Genomic DNA, 21052 nt, shown 5'->3' on the forward strand with positions numbered 1-21052 from the left:
TATATCAGAATGTAAAAAAGGGACTGTATATTGCGATATTAGTGACATAGTTATCACAAATCAGATGACTTTCCCATGATAATGATTTCATAAATTCTCAGTTAATAATAATAATGAAACAATACAACTCAAATTAAATACCTGACAACATACTGCATCATTCATGTTAATAGTCTAACAATTGTTTATGACTGGACTGAAAATTCTGCAGTCATACTTCATTTTATTGTAGTTGCATTATATCAAGAACCTTGTATCCCATGTATGTATGTCATGTCACAAACAAGTGAGTTGCATTTAAATGGGGAAAGCTCAGAACGAGTGAAAACTCATTTCCACTTTAACGATGCTAATGTATGAAGACAAAGTGAAAGCTGCTGTGTGGAAAGGTGTGCCCTGTGCCAGCAGTCTGCCTCGTATTGATCGGACTAAGGTTATTGAGGAGATGGCGTGGTACTCTGCCAGCCCGAGGAGCAAGCTGGGGATTATTCCTCTCTAATCCTTTGTTTTTCCCTTGCTCTTTTCCTTATTTCAGCCAGGAGATGAAATGTGACTTTCAATATGAATATTGTCTTTACACGTCTGCCGTGACAGTGTGCTGGGCGTGTGCGGCGGCTTTTGATCTGGAGTTTGAAATGCTGATTGGCTGCAGGGTGCAGCTCATATTTGCAGGCATTTTAATTACCACAGAGAACTCAGGCCTTTCTTCCAATTTGGCCAGCTAGGATTCAACCAGACTCATTACATTACTGCTACTGCACTTTTGGCAGCAAAAGCCTCTTCAGCTTTATAAAGTTGATCCAAACGCTTTTTTTTGACAAGATGGAGGCTTTTCTGCACCAGTTGTAGTATCATGGTTAGACAAGCAAGTAAAATGGCTTGTAAACTGTGCTGATAAGCCCTCTGTGGTTATTTGTTACTCCTACTCAATTAACCAGTGTCTGTGTCCCTAATCAGGCTTTCTCTGTCACATTTTCCTCCCACGCTGTCTGCTCCCAGACTCCTAAAATGGTTGCTGTTAGTCGCACTCCATTTTTTTTCTTCCTTCTCTTTGGCTCGACTGTATCACACTGTGGGCAAAAACACATGATCCTTAGACAGGGTAGTAAATTGGGATTTTGTAAGACTGTGGAGCTGCACGCTTATGCTTTTCTTTGATCAATTCTTTAAGCATTTGTACTTTGTGTACTTGCTGCCAAGCTGTGATGACAGAGCACAGTACTACTCACTACAGTCCTCTGTGTAAATGGAAATTACACTGTAAGTTCTTTGAGGTGGTTATCTTGCAAAAGTAATGTGAAAAGAAATACATGCAATCTATGAAAAAAAATGTGCCATAAAATAAACCACTGAAACTGTATTCAGAGAAAAAAGTGACAACTTAAATGAACAAACTTTAAGTTTGTGACTCAGACGTCATTTTCAGTTTGATATGTAGTGTGGCTGACGGCATGCGTTCATAATGAGAAGGACATCACAAACGGCATGTTATTTCCTGTTGATTGTCTAATGATAATAAATTGTATCTCTTCCTCCTAATGAGTTTATAATATGTTTGTAATACATCATTGAGGAATATTATAATGTGAGCTACATTTTCAGTTGAATGAAGTCAACTATAATTGGCCTCAGCATTGTCCCGCTATGGTGCAGTGATATCTTGGAAGAATGAATCAAGCCCACGCTAGGCCTCACAAAGCTGTGGACCAGTGCAGACTGGTTGTGTGAGAGGCCACCTTGTCCCCTTTAGCGTTTCTCTAGTCTCTGTTAGTGCTCCCTCCACGTCACGGCTCTGAATAATTCAACAAAGCAAAAAAGGACTGGTGGAGCGCAAGAGGAGCTATGGATTGAAGATGATCTCAGGGCACGGGTATCAGGAAATTGCCTTTTCGACGTCAGAATAATCTGTAGAGGCATGCTTGAATGGTGTGTATTTATGAGGTGTGCAGAAGTGGGCGTGGGTGTGTTAGTCATTATTATGCCGGGAAAGAGAGCTGGAAACGCAAGTGAAAGCAAGGGTCTCTCTTTGAAACACCTATGTCCCTCTCATGCAAGATAATTTATTCATTCATAAATTCTCTCTGTGAGTCTCTGACCTGCAGGATCTTTGAAGTGTCCGTGTCCCTAAACACATCTTCATTTTAACGGTGTTTCATCTCTACAGAGACAAGAACTTGCTGAATGATAGCGCCTACAGTCCGTGTGATTGAGCAGGGCTGTGGGTGTGATTCAGGTGTCTGTCTCCACATTTGAATATTTCACAGCGCTGACTAAGTTATGACTTGCAGGCAGTGGAGAAGGTCATTTTTGACGCCAAGGGTTGGTGGAATTTAAAGGAGACGTTCCACTTCCGGGATTTCTCCGATGCTGCTGGAAATTCCACCGGATGTCACTCTTTTTGGCCGGATGTCCGTCACCTTCCACTTTCTTTGTATTGGCGTTCTAAAGTCCGGTGGATTTGTGAGGACTATGGTTAACTGCTCCTCAGATCTCTGCAGGGTAAATCCAGACAGCTAGCTAGATTATCTGTCCAATCTGAGTTTTCTGTTGCACGACTAAAACAACTTTTGAACGTACACATGTTCCACCAAAACAAGTTCCTTCCTGAGGCAATTTTGCAGAGGTACCATGGCTCCGTCCATCGCTTAGCACCGCCCAAGACGATTGTTGTTAACAATTCAAGCTTGCTGCTTCATTATATTGTCTGTAGGTCACAGAATATAGCATCCACTGTTTACCTTGCTCTAATTCACTCTCTGTAATCATTTTTCTATTTGTGATTACTGCTTTAATTAAGAACCAAGACTCATAATAATAGAAGAGAGTTTGAAAGAGTGCATTTGAATATGTCATGGTCAGGAAATCGTTAATACTAAGACTAGAACAAAAAAGCACACCTATTATAAAAATGTGGTGGTGTTTAAATGTGTGTGACTATAAGTGTCACATGATAGATTTAGAATTAAAAACCTAATCTCTGTCCCTTTTTTAAATGTGTGCATCTAGGTGCCCCTGGTTGACAAAGGTGATCTCTCCCGCTGTGCCCCTCTACAATGGCCTGGTCTTCCTCTTCGTCTTGGCCAACTTCAGCTTGGCAACCTTCATGGACCCTGGTGTTTACCCCAGAGGTTTGTATGCATGCCTGTCAGTGTGCAAATAAGTTTAAGTTTGGTGACACTAAATCATCTGACACAACATCTAAACACTAAATCATCTGACACATCTCTTCCGACTGCACCTTGGCTAAGATGATGGTTTTAAAAAAATATGCACTTACATGTGGCTTATTTGAAGCTAATGTACTTCTATGTGATTCTTGCTGTTCTGAGTTTGAGCACTTATTGGTAGTCGCTTTGGATCAAAGTGTCAGCTAAATGAAATGTAATGTGATGGTGCAAATGCTGTTCCTATATCTTACAGATACAGATATACAGAATTCTGGGGGGGAAACAACTGTAATACCTGCAATATTTATCTTGACAGCTAAAAATAATATTATCTGTCATAACGTAAGTTTGAGTAATGTTTCCTCCCTGTTGAGTCGTCATGTAGAGGGTACACCTTTAATAGCACCAGATTTATCAGAGCAGCGATGCTACCCAACGTCTCAGGACTCTATTATCCGCTTTACAGCTCGTAACAGTCCACACACCCCACACGCAGTATCTCTCAGCTGCTTGGCCTGCCAAACAAGCTGCACTGACTTATGCTCCTGATGGAGGCCTCTTGACCTTAGTGCTATCTCTGGGTTAAGTAATGATGATTGAATTCATCCTCGGGGATGTTTGTTATTTGCTTGTAAATGATAAGCACCTGTCTTTCACCTGCCCATAAAGGTGTAATAATCATTAGGTTGTATAAAGCGCAGGTAATCTAGTTCCCTAGAGGTGACAGTGGCCTTGCTGGGTTTTCTAGACCACTGAGGGAGGGGGAGCTTTCTAAGCTCTTTGTGTTATATCTCACAGGCAGCAGACCACCTGTAAAGTTTTAATACAAAAAAAATGAAGAACTGATATAGCCGTTTAATGGCATCTGCTTAGAGAATCACTCCCATCATTTAGATTGTAAAAGTGAGAATGAAAGGTTGGTGTGTATTAAGGATTTTTCCCCCCATTAAGGTCATTGATGCATGGCGTGGACATTTATTATCATTTTCCTTTTGGGGGAAACTGCAAAATGAGGTAATGGACAGATGAGAGAGATGGCTGTGGCTAATAAGGCTGCACAGTTACAAGCATCTGGGTGCATTTGCAAATTGCAGAACTCAGTAAGTGACATTTACAGTTTCCCTGCTGGTTAAAAGGTGTATAATTGACCTTATGCAGGATCTAAAGGCCTCTCCGCATTAGCAATTAGGTTTTTCATAGAATGCGTGTATTTCTTTTTATTTTCCTATCATAAGTGGAGTGCGATTTTTGCTTGTCTATGTGGTCAACATAAAGTAGGCTAGCACTGTCACCGACTGTGGTGTGTCCAGTTATATATATATATATATATATATATATATATATATATATATATATATATATATATATATATTAGGGCTGTCAGCATTAACGCGTTAATCGTGATGCGATTAAGGGCCGAGCATAATGCGTTAATTTTTTTTAATCGTATTTATCGCATGCCGCCATTTATTAATTTATTTTAACTTCACTCGTCGTGACTAACAATATACTATTTTGCCGTACTTCCTCCTAACACATCCTGCTGCTGCAGGAATAGCAACGCGGATTTCGGCGCCTCATTCTGGTGCCACTGATATGTCTGCTCTTCTCTCTGATGCTCTGAAGACGTTACAGGAAACAGAAACATCGCTGCACATGACGCTAGTTAACACTATACTCGACAGCAGCTAACGTTAGCCTACCGCTAGCTAGTAGCTGGATTAAACACAGTTAAAATGCTGACAGCTAATGCTAAATGGTGTAAAGTTTGTCTGTATTTCACCGGGATATAACAATCTGCAGCTGCTGTTGTCGGAAAAACACAGACAGTGCGTTCAATGAAACTGGTAATTTACAGCCTCATGGTGCATTCAAAGTTGTTGTTAAATGTCCTTTTCCCATCTTGTGGTTGTTTTTGTCGTTCAACAGCTATTTACTAGTGAAATAAATTATTGTTATAGTGATTACATTATTATTAAACATTTAATTTTGATGATATGGTCTTAGCAATAAACAAGCCGTTCTTTAATGTGGTCAACTGTTTAGTACCCTTCTTTTTTTTAACTTTCTTAAAAAGTATCGTTTTTTTTTGTAAATGTTCACTTAATTTGATTTCATCTGTAAACTGGAACATGAAAGACAAACGTATTTGTGTTTAATCCCAGAGGACGTTAGAAGAAAGTGTTAGCAGTAATCAATATTTTTATATTGCCAGCGTGTCATCATGTGTGATGTAATAGGTGTTCAATAGTGACAAAGAATTCTCATGATGTCTTCCTGCTGTGTGTTCCTCAGTGGAAGAACAAGAACGATAATAAAAGACAGTATATGATGTTGCAGTTGTCGTCATTGTCAGTGGTGGAATGTAACTAAGAACATTCACTCAAGTGCTGTACTTAAGTACAAATTTGAGGTACTTGTACAGCACTGAGTCTTTTCTTTTCATGCCACTTTCTACTTCTACTCCGCTACATTTCAGAGAGAAATATTGTACTTTTTACTCCACTACATTCATCTGTTACAGCTTTAGTTACTAGTTACTTTAAATTAAGATTGTTGCACACAAAATAGGATGTTTTAGTATAGATGAACCTACCCAACAATATAACGGCCTACATGTTCAGCTGAAATGATTCGCTGATTAAACACTTAGTTGATTGACAGAACAGTTTGGATCGTTTCCAGTCTCTAAAATGTGAGTTTTTTTGGTAACACTTTACTTGAAGGTAAACATAAGAGTGACACATGAACCCTAACTCTAACCCTAACTCTAACCATAACTTGTCATGACCAAAACCGAATGACACTTACTACAAGAAGCGTTACGTCATCAATGTTTATGACTTGTTTATAATGTTTATGACACGTTCATGACAGTGTCATGTCACTCTTATGTAGATACCTTCAAGTAAAGTGTAACCGGGTTTTCTTTTGGCATTGAGTACTTTTACTTTTAATACATTAAGTACATTTTCCTGATGATACTTGCATACTTTTATTCAAGTAACATTTTCAATGCAGGACTTTCACTTGTAACAGAGTATTTTTTACAGTGTGGTATTTTTACTTTTAAGGATCTGAATACTTCTTCCACCACTGGTCATTGTACAGCTGTAGCTGTAAGACACTGAACCCTATACTGTGTGTTACCCTAGGCAACAGCTACAGTACGTATTAGCAGTGTACATATAAAAACTGTGTGGATGAGTGCTCATTTTATTACTTATAGGTCAATGATTTGATCCCCTTTAATAACCATCCATCCTGCCCAAGTGTCATCACACCCTCGCTCAGTGTGAGTTGCCCACTTCATATAGATACACAGTTTACCCTTTCATAAGGGATCATTCTACATTCTGTCCTTCACTGTTCTCTTTTGTACTATCACCATTGCACGCAGTCTACCTTAGCACCTTTAACACTTTAATTTTCTGTGAGTGATTTTTATGTATGTGAGATATATGTGTGTATGTATTTGTTGTGTTATGGTTGTCTAAGCTACTAGATGCCTAAAATTTTCCCTCGGGATGAATAAAGTATCTATCTATCTATCTATTTATCTATCTATCTATTTATCTATCTATCTATCCATCCATCCATCCATCCATCCACTCACTTGTGATCAATGGAAAACACTTGTGCATGTACGCTCAGACCCGGGGTTATTATAGTTAACTAAAACTAAAAAATATAACTAGAAAATAAGCAGTGACAAATATTTTTAGTAAACTGAAACTAAAACCTTCGAGAAAAACAAAAACTGAACTGAAACTATATTACCAGGTTTAAAAAACAGAGACAAATAAAATAAAAATGAACGTAAATCATTTCAGTTTTAGATTTTTTTTTTTTGCTATAATATATCACTACTGAAAAAAAGGGACCACATGAATTTCTGTCAACTTTTGTGACACTGACCCACAGAAACGTAACGGACTTGACATGAGATGGCGCTGTGCCGTAATTGCTTCGCATCAGACACTAAACTAGTGCAAAGATTAAACATTAAACATCATGGCTATTCTCCAACCAGGTGTTTTGTATGTAAATGTAGTTACATACTTACATACAACTGAGACATCATTCCTGACCCTAACAAAAACTACTGTAAAACTAACAAAGACACTCTGCAAACTAACAAAAAAATTAAGGGTAAAATAAAAAAAAGAGGAAATAAAGACTTAAAAAAACTATTATAACCTTGGTGCACACACACACACACACACACACACACACACACGTAACGATGCTGTGGTGGGTAATTCTTTCAGTAGAATTTCTCCTGCTTGTAGATATGTCCTCAGAATGCTTCTTAATTTCAAAGAAAATGAAGTATAATAACCTCAGATGTCAATAATATTCCACCTGATCTTCGTGCAAGCGATTGTTTTATCGGGGCAGGTGTCAATGATTTCAATTCTACTAGAAGATTACTGCCATCTAACACGAAGGGTGATAACAGGATTAAGCCTAAAATGTATTGGATAAAGATTCAGACGATAAAGATGTAAGTATCTCACTCTTCTGTGCTAAAGATAATCATTTTAATTTTAGGCAAGAACTGAGTGTAACTGAACCAAACTGAATGTTATTTTTGAAGTGTACATGTACATTGTAAGAAATAGGCCACTGCCTTGTGCAGGGAGCATTTGTAGAGAAGAAGCTGTCAGGGGAGAAGCGAGCGTAACTGCTGTTTGTTTCTGTTGGTTTGGCAGGCGGTTCACCTTTAAAATCTATTTGAAGACACTTGAGCAGCCATAATAACAGAGCAATCTCTGCTTATGGAACTGGTTATTTCTGTTCTCTAGCTTTTGTTTCTCTCTTGTTTTCTCTTTTGCTGCTTTTTCTCTTGTGTGTGTGTGTGTGTGTGTGTGTGTGTGTGTGTGTGTGTGTGTGTGTCTACCTGGATCTCCCTGCAGTTATTATTGTACTGTGAAATTATTTTCTCAGGTCGGAGCTCCGTGTAGATGCTTTGAAAGTGCCCTTTGATCAGCTGAAGATATTTTATTTTCCATTGCAGCTCCAAAGCAAAAAGCTCTGAGTTGCAGGAAAGTGGCACCATGTACAAAGCTTTGATTGACTGCAGAGTCGCACCAAGGCTGGTGGGAAAAGCCACTTGTAGTCTTATATTTTACTTTACAGATTATGGATGCAGTTACATGTCTAAACTACGCCCTATAGCTTTAACTCCCAGTCAATTCTTTTTTTGAAAAACTTCCATTCTGATAATGTATAAACCAAACCACTTCTGTTATACATGAGTCACAGTGTGCTTGTTAATCAGTCTTAATGCTAAAAGCAGAATGAATAGGTCACGTCTATAAAAATTTGCATTTCTCTCAGTGTTTGCTCTCTCTGCAGACAGCTAACAGCGGGGGTGAGCTTCATTTAAGGTGCTTCCCTGTTGTCTCTGTCAAATGGAATCATAAATCAAAACTATGCTTTGCTCTGTGTTTGGGTTTGTTTTTCTCACACTCCACCATATGCATATGTGCCTTGTTAATGTGTGTGTGTGTGTGTGTGTGTGTTTCCCCACAGCGGACGAGGATGAGGACAAGGACGATGATTTCCGAGCGCCGCTCTACAAGAACGTGGAGATCAAGGGCATTCAGGTCCGGATGAAGTGGTGCGCCACCTGTCACTTCTACAGGCCGCCTCGCTGCTCGCACTGCAGCGTCTGTGACAACTGTGTGGAGGTGTGTGTGTGTGTGTGTGTGTGTGTGTGTGTGTGTGTGTGAGAATACTAATGTTCAAACAGAGAGACTGTATGTTCAGCATACATACAAATCTACAAATATGCATCTTTTAGACCGATAGATTAGCTTTTTATCAACAATCTGACGCTGTTCTGTTAGCATTTGACATGTTTGTAATGTTATCAGATGCAGTTTGTATGTACAGAGTACATATGTTTGTAGCTTAAAGAAGAAGAAGGCTTCCCTGTCGTGCCAAGTATTAAAATCTGAGACAAATGCTGAATATATATAAATAATTTCTAAATATCTGTGTTTTTTGGCAAAAGAAGAAAACCTCATTAAAATCATAATTACCGGCATAAATATTCGCTTTTGGCAGCTTCAACAATAAAATACTGTTATAAGTATTAGCTCTCAAATTCTTACTTTGGCCTTACAAATACACACACACACACACACACACACACACACACACACACACACACACACACACACACATCAGGACATTAACACACACCTACACACAGGGTGCAGAATGGATTCCTCCCTGTGTTTGAATTTTTGAGTGTTTTTAAGAACCTGGTTAAGAATTTAATGAGGATGTAAATTATTATTTACACATCGACTGATGAAAGTAGGACAACCAGAAAATCTCAGATGCCACCCTTAATCAGTAGGCCGAATTGGATATTTATTGGAGTTAAAGGTCCCATATTCTGCTAATTTTCAGGTTCATACTTGTGTTTTGGGTTTCTACTAGAACATGTTTACATGCTTTAATGTTAAAAAAAACACATTCTTTATTCATGCTGTCTGTCTGAATATACCTGTATTCACCGTCTGTCTGAAATGCTCCGTTGTAGCACCTGTCTCTTTAAGCCCCCCCTTCCAAAAAAAGCCCAGTCTGCTCTGATTGGTCATCATTTCCAGGTCTTCTGCATCTGTGCTCTGAGTCTCTGCATTGTCATTGCTGCCGGAGAATAACTGTAACAGCACTGTCTACACACTTTCTACATATATACAGTATAGTTGTGACATCACAACTCGTTTTAAGGCACCGTTTCTGAATACAGGCTGTGTGCATTTCTCTGTGGATTGAGTGTTTTGATACTTTCACAGTTTTATATAGCACCTCGACCTGCTTTATAATAAAACAATAACATGGAAATCTCACTTTTTACAATATGGGACCTTTAAACTTAGAAAACTTGAATGTCCCCGAGAGGCAATTTGTTGTACAGTACAGGCATATTGACACATAATCCACAACACAAACATTGAACCAGACATCTACAGTACTATTTATCTAACACATAACATACATTAGAATACAGTAAAAAGGAGTATGTTGCACTTCCTAAAAGGCCTAATGTCATAAATAAATGAAACTACTGCACAGTACTTCACATACGTATATTCCCCCTCCAGTCATCCCCCTCCCCACATCTTATTTAATTGGGTTATTGCCATGGGAATTAATTAGTTTTTTGCTGGCTTGGTTCTGACATTAGAGTATCTATATCTAACGACCAGAAGTGAGTGGCTTGAACTCCACTGACAGTGGATGGGTTGTATCCATGCAAACCTTGTCTGCCTTCTGTGCCAGTCTGGTCAGATATAGTTGGTACAGGTCTACCTGTTGCTTACCAATTATTTTTCCACAGGTTTTAACAATCTTCCCCAATTTATTCCTATAGGTGATTTTTGAATGTCCATACCAGCATACAATACAATAGGAGAGCATACTCTCGATAAAGGACTTGTAAAAAAGAGTCCGAATTTTGGTATCAAAATTAAAATAATTAAGTTTCCTAAAAAAATACAAGCGTTGTTGGCCCTTTTTAAAAACGGCCTCAGCACACTGATCCCAGGATAATTTATGGTCAATGATAAGACCGAGATATTTGTACTCCGTCACCATCTCTATCTCCTCTCCTTTTATCAGAGTCTGAGTGGGTGAGGGAGCCCCACGTCTAAAATCAAAGACCAGCACTTTGGTCTTGGACGTATTCAAATGCAACTGGGAGGTTTCACACCAGTCAGCAAATTGGACCAGAGTATGTTTTTCTCCCATCTCGGAATGCTTAGAGGACTGGCCAGACCCTGCTGAGCAGCGCTGTGGAGGAAGGTCTAGCAAAGCGAGACTACCCTTCACCTAAACCAAAAACATTTTGTTGCCTGATTTGGTTTGCCTTATTAGTCAAGGGATTTAAACTAGTCCCTTCCCAGTGATAAGATGAAGCATAAGTCATATAATATAAGGCCTTATGGATAACTTATGTAGACTATAGAGGTGTAACTCCCTGTCCCTCTCCCTCAGGACTTCGACCACCACTGTCCCTGGGTGAACAACTGCATTGGTCGGAGGAACTACCGCTACTTCTTCCTCTTCTTGCTGTCTTTGAGCATCCACATGGTGGGAGTTTTCTCCTTCGGCCTCATCTTCGTCCTCCACCACCGAGATAGACTGGCAGCCCTGCACACCACTGTCACGTATCCTTTCACTGCTGGAAATCTCACTGCTAAGCCTGCTAATTGTTTTAAAGTGCTCATATTATGCTTTTTGGGCTGTTTCCCTTTTTTGTGTATGTTAAAGGTTTACAAAGTGAAAAAGCCCAAAGTCCACCCCAAAGGGACTTACCATCTCAAACAGAAAACACTGTTCACAAACTGCTCCAAACAGCTCTATTGTAGTCCAGCCTTTACTTCAGAGACAAACGTGGTCACTTTGTAACACACGTTATAATGCTCGCCTAGCTGCTAGCATGGCACGCCCTCATACTCTGCTTCTGACTGGCTAGTAGTCCTTACCTAGGTACTGTCAGGGCACGCCCTCATACTCTGCTTCTGACTGGCTAGTAGTCCTTACCTAGGAACTGTCAGGGCACACCCTCATACTCTGCTTCTGACTGGCTAGTAGTCCTTACCTAGGTACTGTCAGGACATGCCCTCATACTCTGCTTCTGACTGGCTAGTAGTCCTTACCTAGGTACTGTCAGGACACGCCCTCATACTCTGCTTCTGACTGGCTAGTAGTCCTTACCTAGGAACTGTCAGGACACGCCCTCATACTCTGCTTCTGACTGGCTAGTAGTCCTTACCTAGGTACTGTCAGGACACGCCCTCATACTCTGCTTCTGACTGGCTAGTAGTCCTTACCTAGGTACTGTCAGGGCACGCCCTCATACTCTGCTTCTGATTGGCTAGTAGTCCTTACCAAGGTACTGTCAGGACACGCCCTCATACTCTGCTTCTGACTGGCTAGTAGTCCTTACCTAGCTACTGAGCATGTGCGACTCCCAACAAAGATGGAACAGAAGTGAGATGTCTCACTCTGTAGATAAAACAGCGAGCTCAACACACAGGGTGAAAAGAGGAGCTGCAGCAATGTGCAGTACAACAAAAATATGGTGTTTTCTGAAAATTAAACCATGTAAACCTATTCTGATATAACCTCTAAATATAATTATGAACCTGAAAATGAGCATAATATGAGCACTTTAAGTAGACAATTTGGTCAGTTGTTTATCCAATTTTAGAGCTGCAAAGGATTCATCGATTAGTTGTCAACTATTAAATTAATCGCCAACTATTTTTAGGTAATTGATTTGTCGTCATTTTTCATTAAAAAACAATTCTCACAATTCTCTGATTTCAGCTTCTTAAATGTGAATATTTTCTTCACTTGTCTACAACAGTTAACTGAATATCTTTGAGTTATGGACAAAATTAGACATTAGAGGACATCATCTTGGGCTTTGGAAAACAGTGATCAAAACTTTTCACAGTTTTCTGGCATTCTCCAAACAACTAAACGCTTAATCAAGAAAATAATCGACAGGTTAATTGACTATTAAAATAATCGTTAGTTGCAGCCCTATTTTATTTTGCTGAATAATGTTTCTTGAGTGGACAAAACGGCGCAAGTGGTTACTTCTGCCTGAAGGAGTGAACGGAGATCTGGCCGTGTTCTTCTGATCCTGTACTGTCGTTAATCTTTAACGTTTGTGTCCAGTCTGGTGGTGATGTGTATAGCGGGCCTTTTCTTTATTCCAGTCATGGGACTCACAGGTTTCCATATGGTGCTTGTTGCCCGAGGGCGAACAACCAATGAACAGGTGAGTGCAGGAGCTGCTGACGTGCTTGTTCTGACCAAACACACAAAATATATTCGCCTTTTAATTACACAGCGAAAATCAACGGAGCTGTCCCGCTCTGCTTCAAACAGACTCAAACATTCACACCTGGATGTGTGATGACTGGTGGCAGCCGTGCTTACTTTAGGGACCCTTTGAAATAGTTGTACAAATCTTGACAAGCAAACCTCTGGTTACCACAGTGCATTACTGGCACATACGGTAGAAAAATACAGTCCAGTTAGAGTGTGGGCAGAAATACTTTTACCTTAATAAAGATAGTAAAGACACACAGAAAAAGGAACAACACAAATGCTAATGAACAGCCCATACACAGTAATTATGTGGTGCTTCAACAAAATGAATCACCTTCTTTGTATTCAAGCACTGGACCTCTGTGTGTACAGGTACGTGTGTGTGTGTGTGTGTGTGTGTGTGTGTGTGTGTGTGTGTGTGTGTGTGTGTGTGCGCACTGTGGCCTTCCTTTGCTGCCGACTCTTAACAAGGCGTTGTGTTCCTCAGGTGACGGGCAAGTTTCGTGGAGGAGTAAATCCCTTCACCAGGGGTTGCTGTGGCAACGTGGAGTATGTCTTATGTAGTCCCCTGGCACCTAGGTAAGATGCTTTGTTATGCTGCTTGTGTGTGGGTACACAGTAGATGCTTTACAGGGTTTGTTTTCTATCAGTAGCCTACACATTTTAATGAATAGTGCTGTATTTATGTACTTGAGAGAATATGTTTGTGTATGGTTATGCATTTCAAGGTTCTTTATTTGTCATGTGCACAATGATAACAGAAGTAGTCGTTGACCTCATGCACCTCCAACTATGCTCATTAAATAACTCAAACAAACACAAAACACAAGTAAGTAAAAACAAAATCTGAATCTGAGACAAAAAGAAAACAAATAGTGCAAGTTAAGATATAAGGTGTAGTATAATTATATAATAAATAGGGATGTAACAATTCAATACCATTCACAATTTTAAGTCCATGATACGATATTCTCACGATTTATTTAACAGAATGAGTTGCAGACAAATGACTGAAACACATTCCTTCATTTATATAAACTGTGCAAAACAGCAGCTGTGTCCTGTTATCAAATGTGCAACTGAAATGTTATTTTATCTTAAAAAATGTTATTCATCTATCTATAAATTGCAGGAACATCTGTCTGTCTGTGTGTCTGTGTGTCTGTGTGTCTGTGTGCGTGTGTCTGTGTGTGTGTGTGTTATGAGCATATCTCTCGAACCGTTAGTCCGATGGATTTCAAACTTGACAGGTGTCTTGCTACGGGCACGAGGTGCCGAGTTTGACGTTGTTTGGATTAGAAATCCAAAAAATATCGTTAAATATATATTGGTAAAAGAAGCACACATTGGCTTTTGCCGCTCTAGCTCCTGGCCCCTCCCCCTCTCACACTGCACACTGACTGAGCACAGTGCAGGACCAGAGCACTCAAACACACCAAACCAACAATTACTAAAAACATACTGCACTAGTTTATTTAATTTTTAGATTATTTGTTGGGCTTTTTTGACCTTTATTCGATAGGACAGCTGAAGACAGGAAAGGGGGAAGACAAAGAGGGATGACATGCAGCAAAGGGCCGGTTGGAATCAACCCAGGCCGCTGTGGTAAGGACTGAGCCTTAGTACATGGGGCGCGCGCTCAACCAGGTGAGCTACCAGGGCGCCCCAAATAACAAATCCCACATCAAAACAATTAAATTCAATCTCTTCAAATAAATGTAGGAACATGTAGTGTCGTCTGAAGTCAAGTGAAATCAGAAGAACATTAAGCTCTAGGCTGTTTAAAAAATGCATCGCGATTAATTTTTTATCTCAACCTGTTGTAATCTTTACACATTTTTATTGATTTCAACCGATTCACCATGCATCGTTACATCCCTAATAATAAATGAATTTGTGTAGACAGTATTGCAATGACTAAGACTGACTGTAACAAGGAATGTAGTAATGTATGCATAATGATATAATATAATACAATATAATATGATACAGTATATATACAGAGGTTCAAACATTTCTTAAGTAAAATATGTGCATATGCATGTGTACTGGGGTTATGGCCCATCAAAGCCTGTAGCATCCAAGCCTTAGTGCCACTGCAGCACCATGTAACTTGAATTAATAACACACACATACCTTGTGTGTGTGTGTGTGTGTGTGTGTGTGTGTGTGGGTGTGTGTGTGTGTGTGTGTGTGTGTGTGTGTGTGTGTGCACGCGCATGTGCTCTGAGGTGGTTGGGGAGGTGTGTATTGCCTGAAAGCAGCCAGCAACCCTGGGGGAAGGCAGATGGCTGAGAGAATTGAATCACTCTGTAGAACAACAGTTAATGGGAAACAGAGCACAGAGCTAGTCAACACGCAGCATTGCTAAAAGCCCCAACACCAGTTTTACAACCTATAGGGATGAGTTCCATTCCATAAAAATCAACAGTGTGACTGCAGAGAGAAAACATCAGGTGGGGGGGGGGAACGCTGTGTTACAAGCATCTGCCGTTAGGTTGTTGCACAGTGGAAGGTTTTGGATTTACTGAGCCATTGACTCAAAGCATGTTTGACCAGAGTGTTAAGTCACATTCATTTAGCAGCATTGTTTTTTTTTATGTAGGGGTTAATTACTTGAAATCTGTAAAGACTGCTTGGAAAATAAACCACAGGTTTTACTCCCCAAGCTTCCATCCACTCCATTAAATATTAAAGAAATTACACTGACAGCCCGAAATAAAAAACCCTGTAAGACTCACTTAAATGCTTACATTTTCGGTCAAGACGTTGTGTTTGATGCGTCTGTTTTTTGTAACTAGCCAAATGGGAATACTCAAAGTGATTCACTAATTTCAACTTTGTACTCTGCCCTGTGTATCTCAGGAAGGCCAACATGGGTTGACAGTGGAGTATAAGGTGCAGTGTATCAAGTTGGAGAGGAGTACTGAAATAACATTAGTAATGTTAACTGTTTGTGTGGTTTATTTGTGGATGTACATAAACAGTACATAAATCAGGTCATTTATCTGTATATTTATTCAGAAATAATTTATTGATTCGGTATTGAGCTCCATATAGTACTGAGTGTCAAACAGATCACTGTTGTAAGAGTTCAAGTCTCACTTTCTGCACGTAAACACAGAGCATTTCTTATCTAGAAATAAAGATTACAGGGTGCAGTGAGGCTAGAATAAGAAGAGCTTTCTGAAACATGAATTCAGTTTGTAGCAAATGTTTTCTCTATTGTGTAGTAGTCAAGAAGAAAAAGCTAGTGCCCCCCTCCTTTGCATGTGTGGTGTATACTTTGACGTGAAGTACTGTAATAGTACATTGTGTGCTGGTTACAGAGTTGCAAACTTGTCATCCTGGTTTGTGTATTACTAAACATTTCAAATGTGAATGGCAACGCTGACTGACAAACTATACAAACAAATTATAAATTGGGAAAGTACTGCAGCGATAAAGAATGTGTTTTCATGTCTGCTGTCCTTTTTAGGCCTTTATTTGTATAGGACAGCTTAGACTTGAAAGGGGAGAGAGAGGGGGAATGACATGCAGCAAAGGGCCGCAGGTCGGAGTTAAACCCCTCGGCCGCTACGTTGAGGAGTAAACCTCTACACATGGGTGCCCGCTCTACCAGGTGAGCTAACCAGGCGCCCAACTGCTGTCCTTTTTTTATGCAGGTACACGTTGGACCCCAGGAAAAAGCCCAATGTCAAAATTCAGCCCCCATTTATCAGACCTGACCTGTCGGAGAGGCAAATCACCATCATGATCAACGACAACGGCATCCACAGCACCATCATCAGCTCCAAGGTGAGTTTTTCCACAGTCACTACAAAGCTTTTTTTCCCTGTTATTTCCCTGTTACGCCTTCTTCTGCAGGGGTGTAACCATTTTCTCTTTCTTTATTCCCATAGTTTCATGTCACATTCCAATGTTCTATTTCAATACTGAGGCTCATACTTAAGGCAGCATATAAAAGGATACAGTAGCGCACTAAAGTCAGATATATTTCCTTGTTCTAAAGCAGAATATTATTAGACACTTGACGTCAATGCCAAGAGACTCACAGATAAGGGGTCGGGGGGGGGGGGGATAAATGTGACTATTTGTGACCCCAAAGGGATATACTATGTCTATATGGGGGATTTAAAAGACAAATATAATAGTAAACAATGTAGAGGCCATAGCCATTGGTTTCAATTCATGCTATTTATTTTGAAAATCAACTTGCAGAGAATTGGAAATTGTTTGTAGGTTATTCATGGTCCTTTAAGGAGGCATAGCAGATTTTGTTTGTACCTGTTAAATACATAATCTCATCAGCTTTAAGCACAAAGAGGGGCTCCAGTGAATAAAGTGCCCTAATCCCTTTAATGGTAACCCTTTAGATTGAAGGCAATTATTTTCTGATGTTCGGGTTTGGTCAGTGACAGCTTTTCTGCAAACTGAGAAATTCAGTTGAACTCTGCTTGAGGCAAGTGGCTCGAGGCTACATTAGCTGCTACTAGCATAACACACCCAAATCACTGAATTAACTGTTGGCAGATGAGTTGCATTGTGGATAATGTAGGCGTCAGGTTTTGGCAAGGAAGAAGACTGTGTGAATAAAAGAAATTGCTGTTTCTGCTGCATGGATTTTAGTTTTACACTATGTGCAATGCTAAATAAGTTGAGTACTCTTTTTTTTAACACATTAATGAGCTATTGAGAAAAAAAACAAACATAATCCAACACTGAGATAATTTCATCATTGCCACTCCATTACCCACAAGAGAAAAAAGAAAAATGAAGCTCAAGTAGAGCATCTGCCTAGTGCAGCTTAGCTACCCTACAACCGTCTGTGAGAGTTGGTGCATCCCTAGCTCGAACACATGCTCTTCTCTATTTCATCTGCTGTTCCCCCACCTGTTCTGGATGCTTGTAACACCCTGCTCCCCACACTGCTCCCCTCCCTGCAGTCCAAAAGCAGCCTGGACGGCTTGGACGAGAAAGAAACTCAGCCGCCGCTGCCGCCTAAAGCTGACAGGTACAACCAGCTGAAGAGCCAGATGGCATCCAGCGAAGGTAAGAAACATGGGAACAAAGCGCCCCTGTGTTCACCAACAACTCCGTCCCTCTCTCTCCTATCAGTCATCATCAATCCCATTTCCATTTCCTGTCAGGGTGGGTGTCAAACAGCAATTGCCCAAACTCCACTCTGTACATCACCAGTGTCCCAGTGTGTGACTTGCCTCTAGTTTAGCGTGATAAATGTCTGTCCCAGTGGCAGGTCAATGCCCTTTTTTTTTTTAATGCCGGGCCTGAGAATAGGCGTGATTTGTAGCGAGGAGGCAAGTCCTGTTCAGTGAATCAGCATCCAATTTGTGGTACGATTGGGAGATTTCAGAGAGAATCATTGCAAAATATTCCCAGCTTTTTTTGTGGTGGCGTGTAGCAATGGAGCTCTGACACATGGAAGGATGGGAGAAGAATATGGTCTAGAATCAGGACTAATTAAAAAATGACTGACTGGCTTTGGAAGCCATCTGTGTACATTAGGAACTGTGACATATCCTATTGTGGTGGTGGGTTTACAGCTAGGGGTGTTAATCAGTGGTGGGAATGTGTTCTTTATACTGTTTCATTCGATAGTATGAAGTGTCAATAATAGTGTGAACATATAGGTTCCCTCTCTAGAGCATCTGGTGCATTATATCAGGGAGGGAACGCTCTCTGTCCTTCATGGAGCACTATCACTGCCTGGTGGTACTTCAAAGTACTGCAGCCGATCTAAATGGATTGCCTCCTTTTTTTTTTTAAAAGCAAATTAGAATTTGTGGAAGAGTTCTTTGCATATCCCTTAGAGACACATACAGATGTTTCATGCTTTGCTCAAGGATAAGGTAGTCAGTCAAGGATAGATAGCTGGTTGATGCAGGACTCAAAGGCTGCACGATATGAGGAAAATGTCAAATTGCGATTATTTTGACTGATTGACTGATGATTCACGATATTGGAGGGAATGATCAATTGTTTGGATCATCATTCTCATTTTCATTGAAACACAAATAAAAATGTACTATAGTCATGTAGTGCGATTTTTGCAAGAATCTGTACAAAACAAAGATGTTTTCCTTTAGTCTGTAGGATAGGATTCGTAGGCTCAGGATGTCTCTGCAGCACAATACTTCATTCTGAATGGTTAGACATATTTTGCCTTTAACAAATATTGCGCCCCCCCCCCCTGCGATTTGGATATTGCACCAGTCCATATTGCGATTTCGATAAAATTGCAATTAATTGTGCAGCCCTAGACTCAAATGTGTTGCATATCAGTCACAGAACAAGATATCAATCCCTACAGCCTCTTTACTCTGATAATAGAATTCTGCTCTGAGGCCTTGTCTTGTCTCCCAGAACTGGCTTTGTGAGCTTGTATAATTGTGTGCTTTCTATTACCTGCAGTGTTAACTCTGGTCTTCTTTCTGTGTGTGTGATGTAGATAGTTCTCTTCCTGGTAAGACCCACCCTTCCACTCCAGCCATGTACAAATACAGACCGTCGTTTGGCACCATCCCTAAAGTCCACTACCACACAGCTGGAGAGAAGGTAAGACATGATTTGTTTGGCACTTATGTTTGAGGTACATACTTAATGTAGTATCGTTATTATGGTGCTATGATTAGTAGCTCCGCCCTAATAGCCAAGGGTTTATTGCGGTAGATGCTAAATCTGTTAGACTGGTTGACGTAGTTAGGTTTAGGCATGAGGAGTGGGGATTGGATCGGGTTAGGGTAAGAATACCAGGGTAAGCCAATCAGAGGCAGAATAAGGCGGGCCATGAGGCACGTCGTTTGACGTTGACACGTCTAGATCTAGCATCTACTGTTTATTGCATGTTTCAGAAGTTGCAGTAGCAGCAAGGAAAAAGGACTTCATTCACATTTCCACTAAGATTTGACGTTGTGCTGTTTGCTCCTCAGATTATCATGCCAGATGAGCGGAAGACCTCGGCCATCTTGGAAGAGGGTGTCCGTGGTCATGACTACCGCTCTGAGCCGAACCTGGACCTGCCCGAGTACACCAACGCTCCCCTCCACCGCACCTTCCAGTCCTCTCCCCACCAGCTGGACTCTGACCCCGTCAACTCCCGCTCTCTCAGCCTGAAGCAGGGGCACCGCCGGCCAGAGAAGGGCCAGCTCTCAGCCCTGCAGCCGCAGGCAGTCACCTCCACCCCGTACAAGAGTGTCTTCTCGCCCAACACGCTCTCCAACCGTAATGGCAGCTTGTCTTATGACAGCCTGCTCAATCCCAGCATCTCCCCAGCCACTGCCAGTGAGTGCATGGCCCACCGTGGTATTCCCTCCATGGGGTTCCATTCACCCTACCTGCCCACCAAAATGTGCCACATCCGAGAACCTGAAATGCAGAGGCACCAGGTCGCCCCCACCTTCAGTCCAGTGATGCCACCCAGGGGGGTGGGCAGGCAATCCCCTCACCTAAAGGACAGGGACCCATCCCCGGTGCGCTACGACAACCTCTCCCAGACCATCATGGCCTCCATCCAGGAGCGAAAGGAGATGGAGGAGAGGGAGAAACGGAAGATGGTGCATGGGCGCTCCCAGACCCATATCTATGCTCAGGACTCTGGTGTGTTCGATGGGGGCTATGGCCTACCCCCCAATGCTTGTTACCCAGATGGGCCTCGAGGCCCCGGCTCCAGAGGCCCAACACCCCCGGCCTATGGAGGCTCCAGGGACAACCTCATGGGGGTCGGGCTGGTGAGCTATGGGCAACGAACCCCTGTGCTGCGTCATGCCGGCTCCACGCTGGGTCGTGCCCCTAGGACTTCATCCACCTCCCTGCACACAGATCACAGTAGCAGCAACAGCAGCCAGAGCAGGGCCACTTGCCCCGAGGGCCTCTATCGTTCCCCGGCCCACCAGCCCCACTCCCCTGCCATGCCCCGATCCCCCTCCTACTCCCACCAGAAACTCTCCTACATCAGTGCTCTTGAGAGGACAGACGCGCCTCGTCTAGGGGGCCCAAGG

General features: G+C 41.3%; 1 protein-coding gene across 1 annotated transcript in view; it reads left to right on the forward strand.

Moving 5' to 3' along the window:
* The window catches only part of zdhhc8b (zDHHC palmitoyltransferase 8b), an 83326-nt gene that overhangs the window by 57479 nt on the left and 4795 nt on the right, over positions 1-21052 (forward strand). Inside the window, exons 2-10 of the mRNA XM_078250031.1 lie at positions 3007-3128; positions 8706-8863; positions 11184-11356; positions 12879-12981; positions 13522-13613; positions 16700-16832; positions 17981-18086; positions 19504-19610; positions 19985-21051. Of these exons, the coding sequence (XP_078106157.1) occupies positions 3007-3128; positions 8706-8863; positions 11184-11356; positions 12879-12981; positions 13522-13613; positions 16700-16832; positions 17981-18086; positions 19504-19610; positions 19985-21051 (2061 nt within the window). The remainder of the gene's footprint in view (positions 1-3006; positions 3129-8705; positions 8864-11183; positions 11357-12878; positions 12982-13521; positions 13614-16699; positions 16833-17980; positions 18087-19503; positions 19611-19984; position 21052) is intronic.

Source organism: Sander vitreus, chromosome 5, assembly GCF_031162955.1.
Source record: "Sander vitreus isolate 19-12246 chromosome 5, sanVit1, whole genome shotgun sequence".
In the NCBI taxonomy this organism is placed as follows: Eukaryota; Metazoa; Chordata; class Actinopteri; order Perciformes; family Percidae; genus Sander; species Sander vitreus.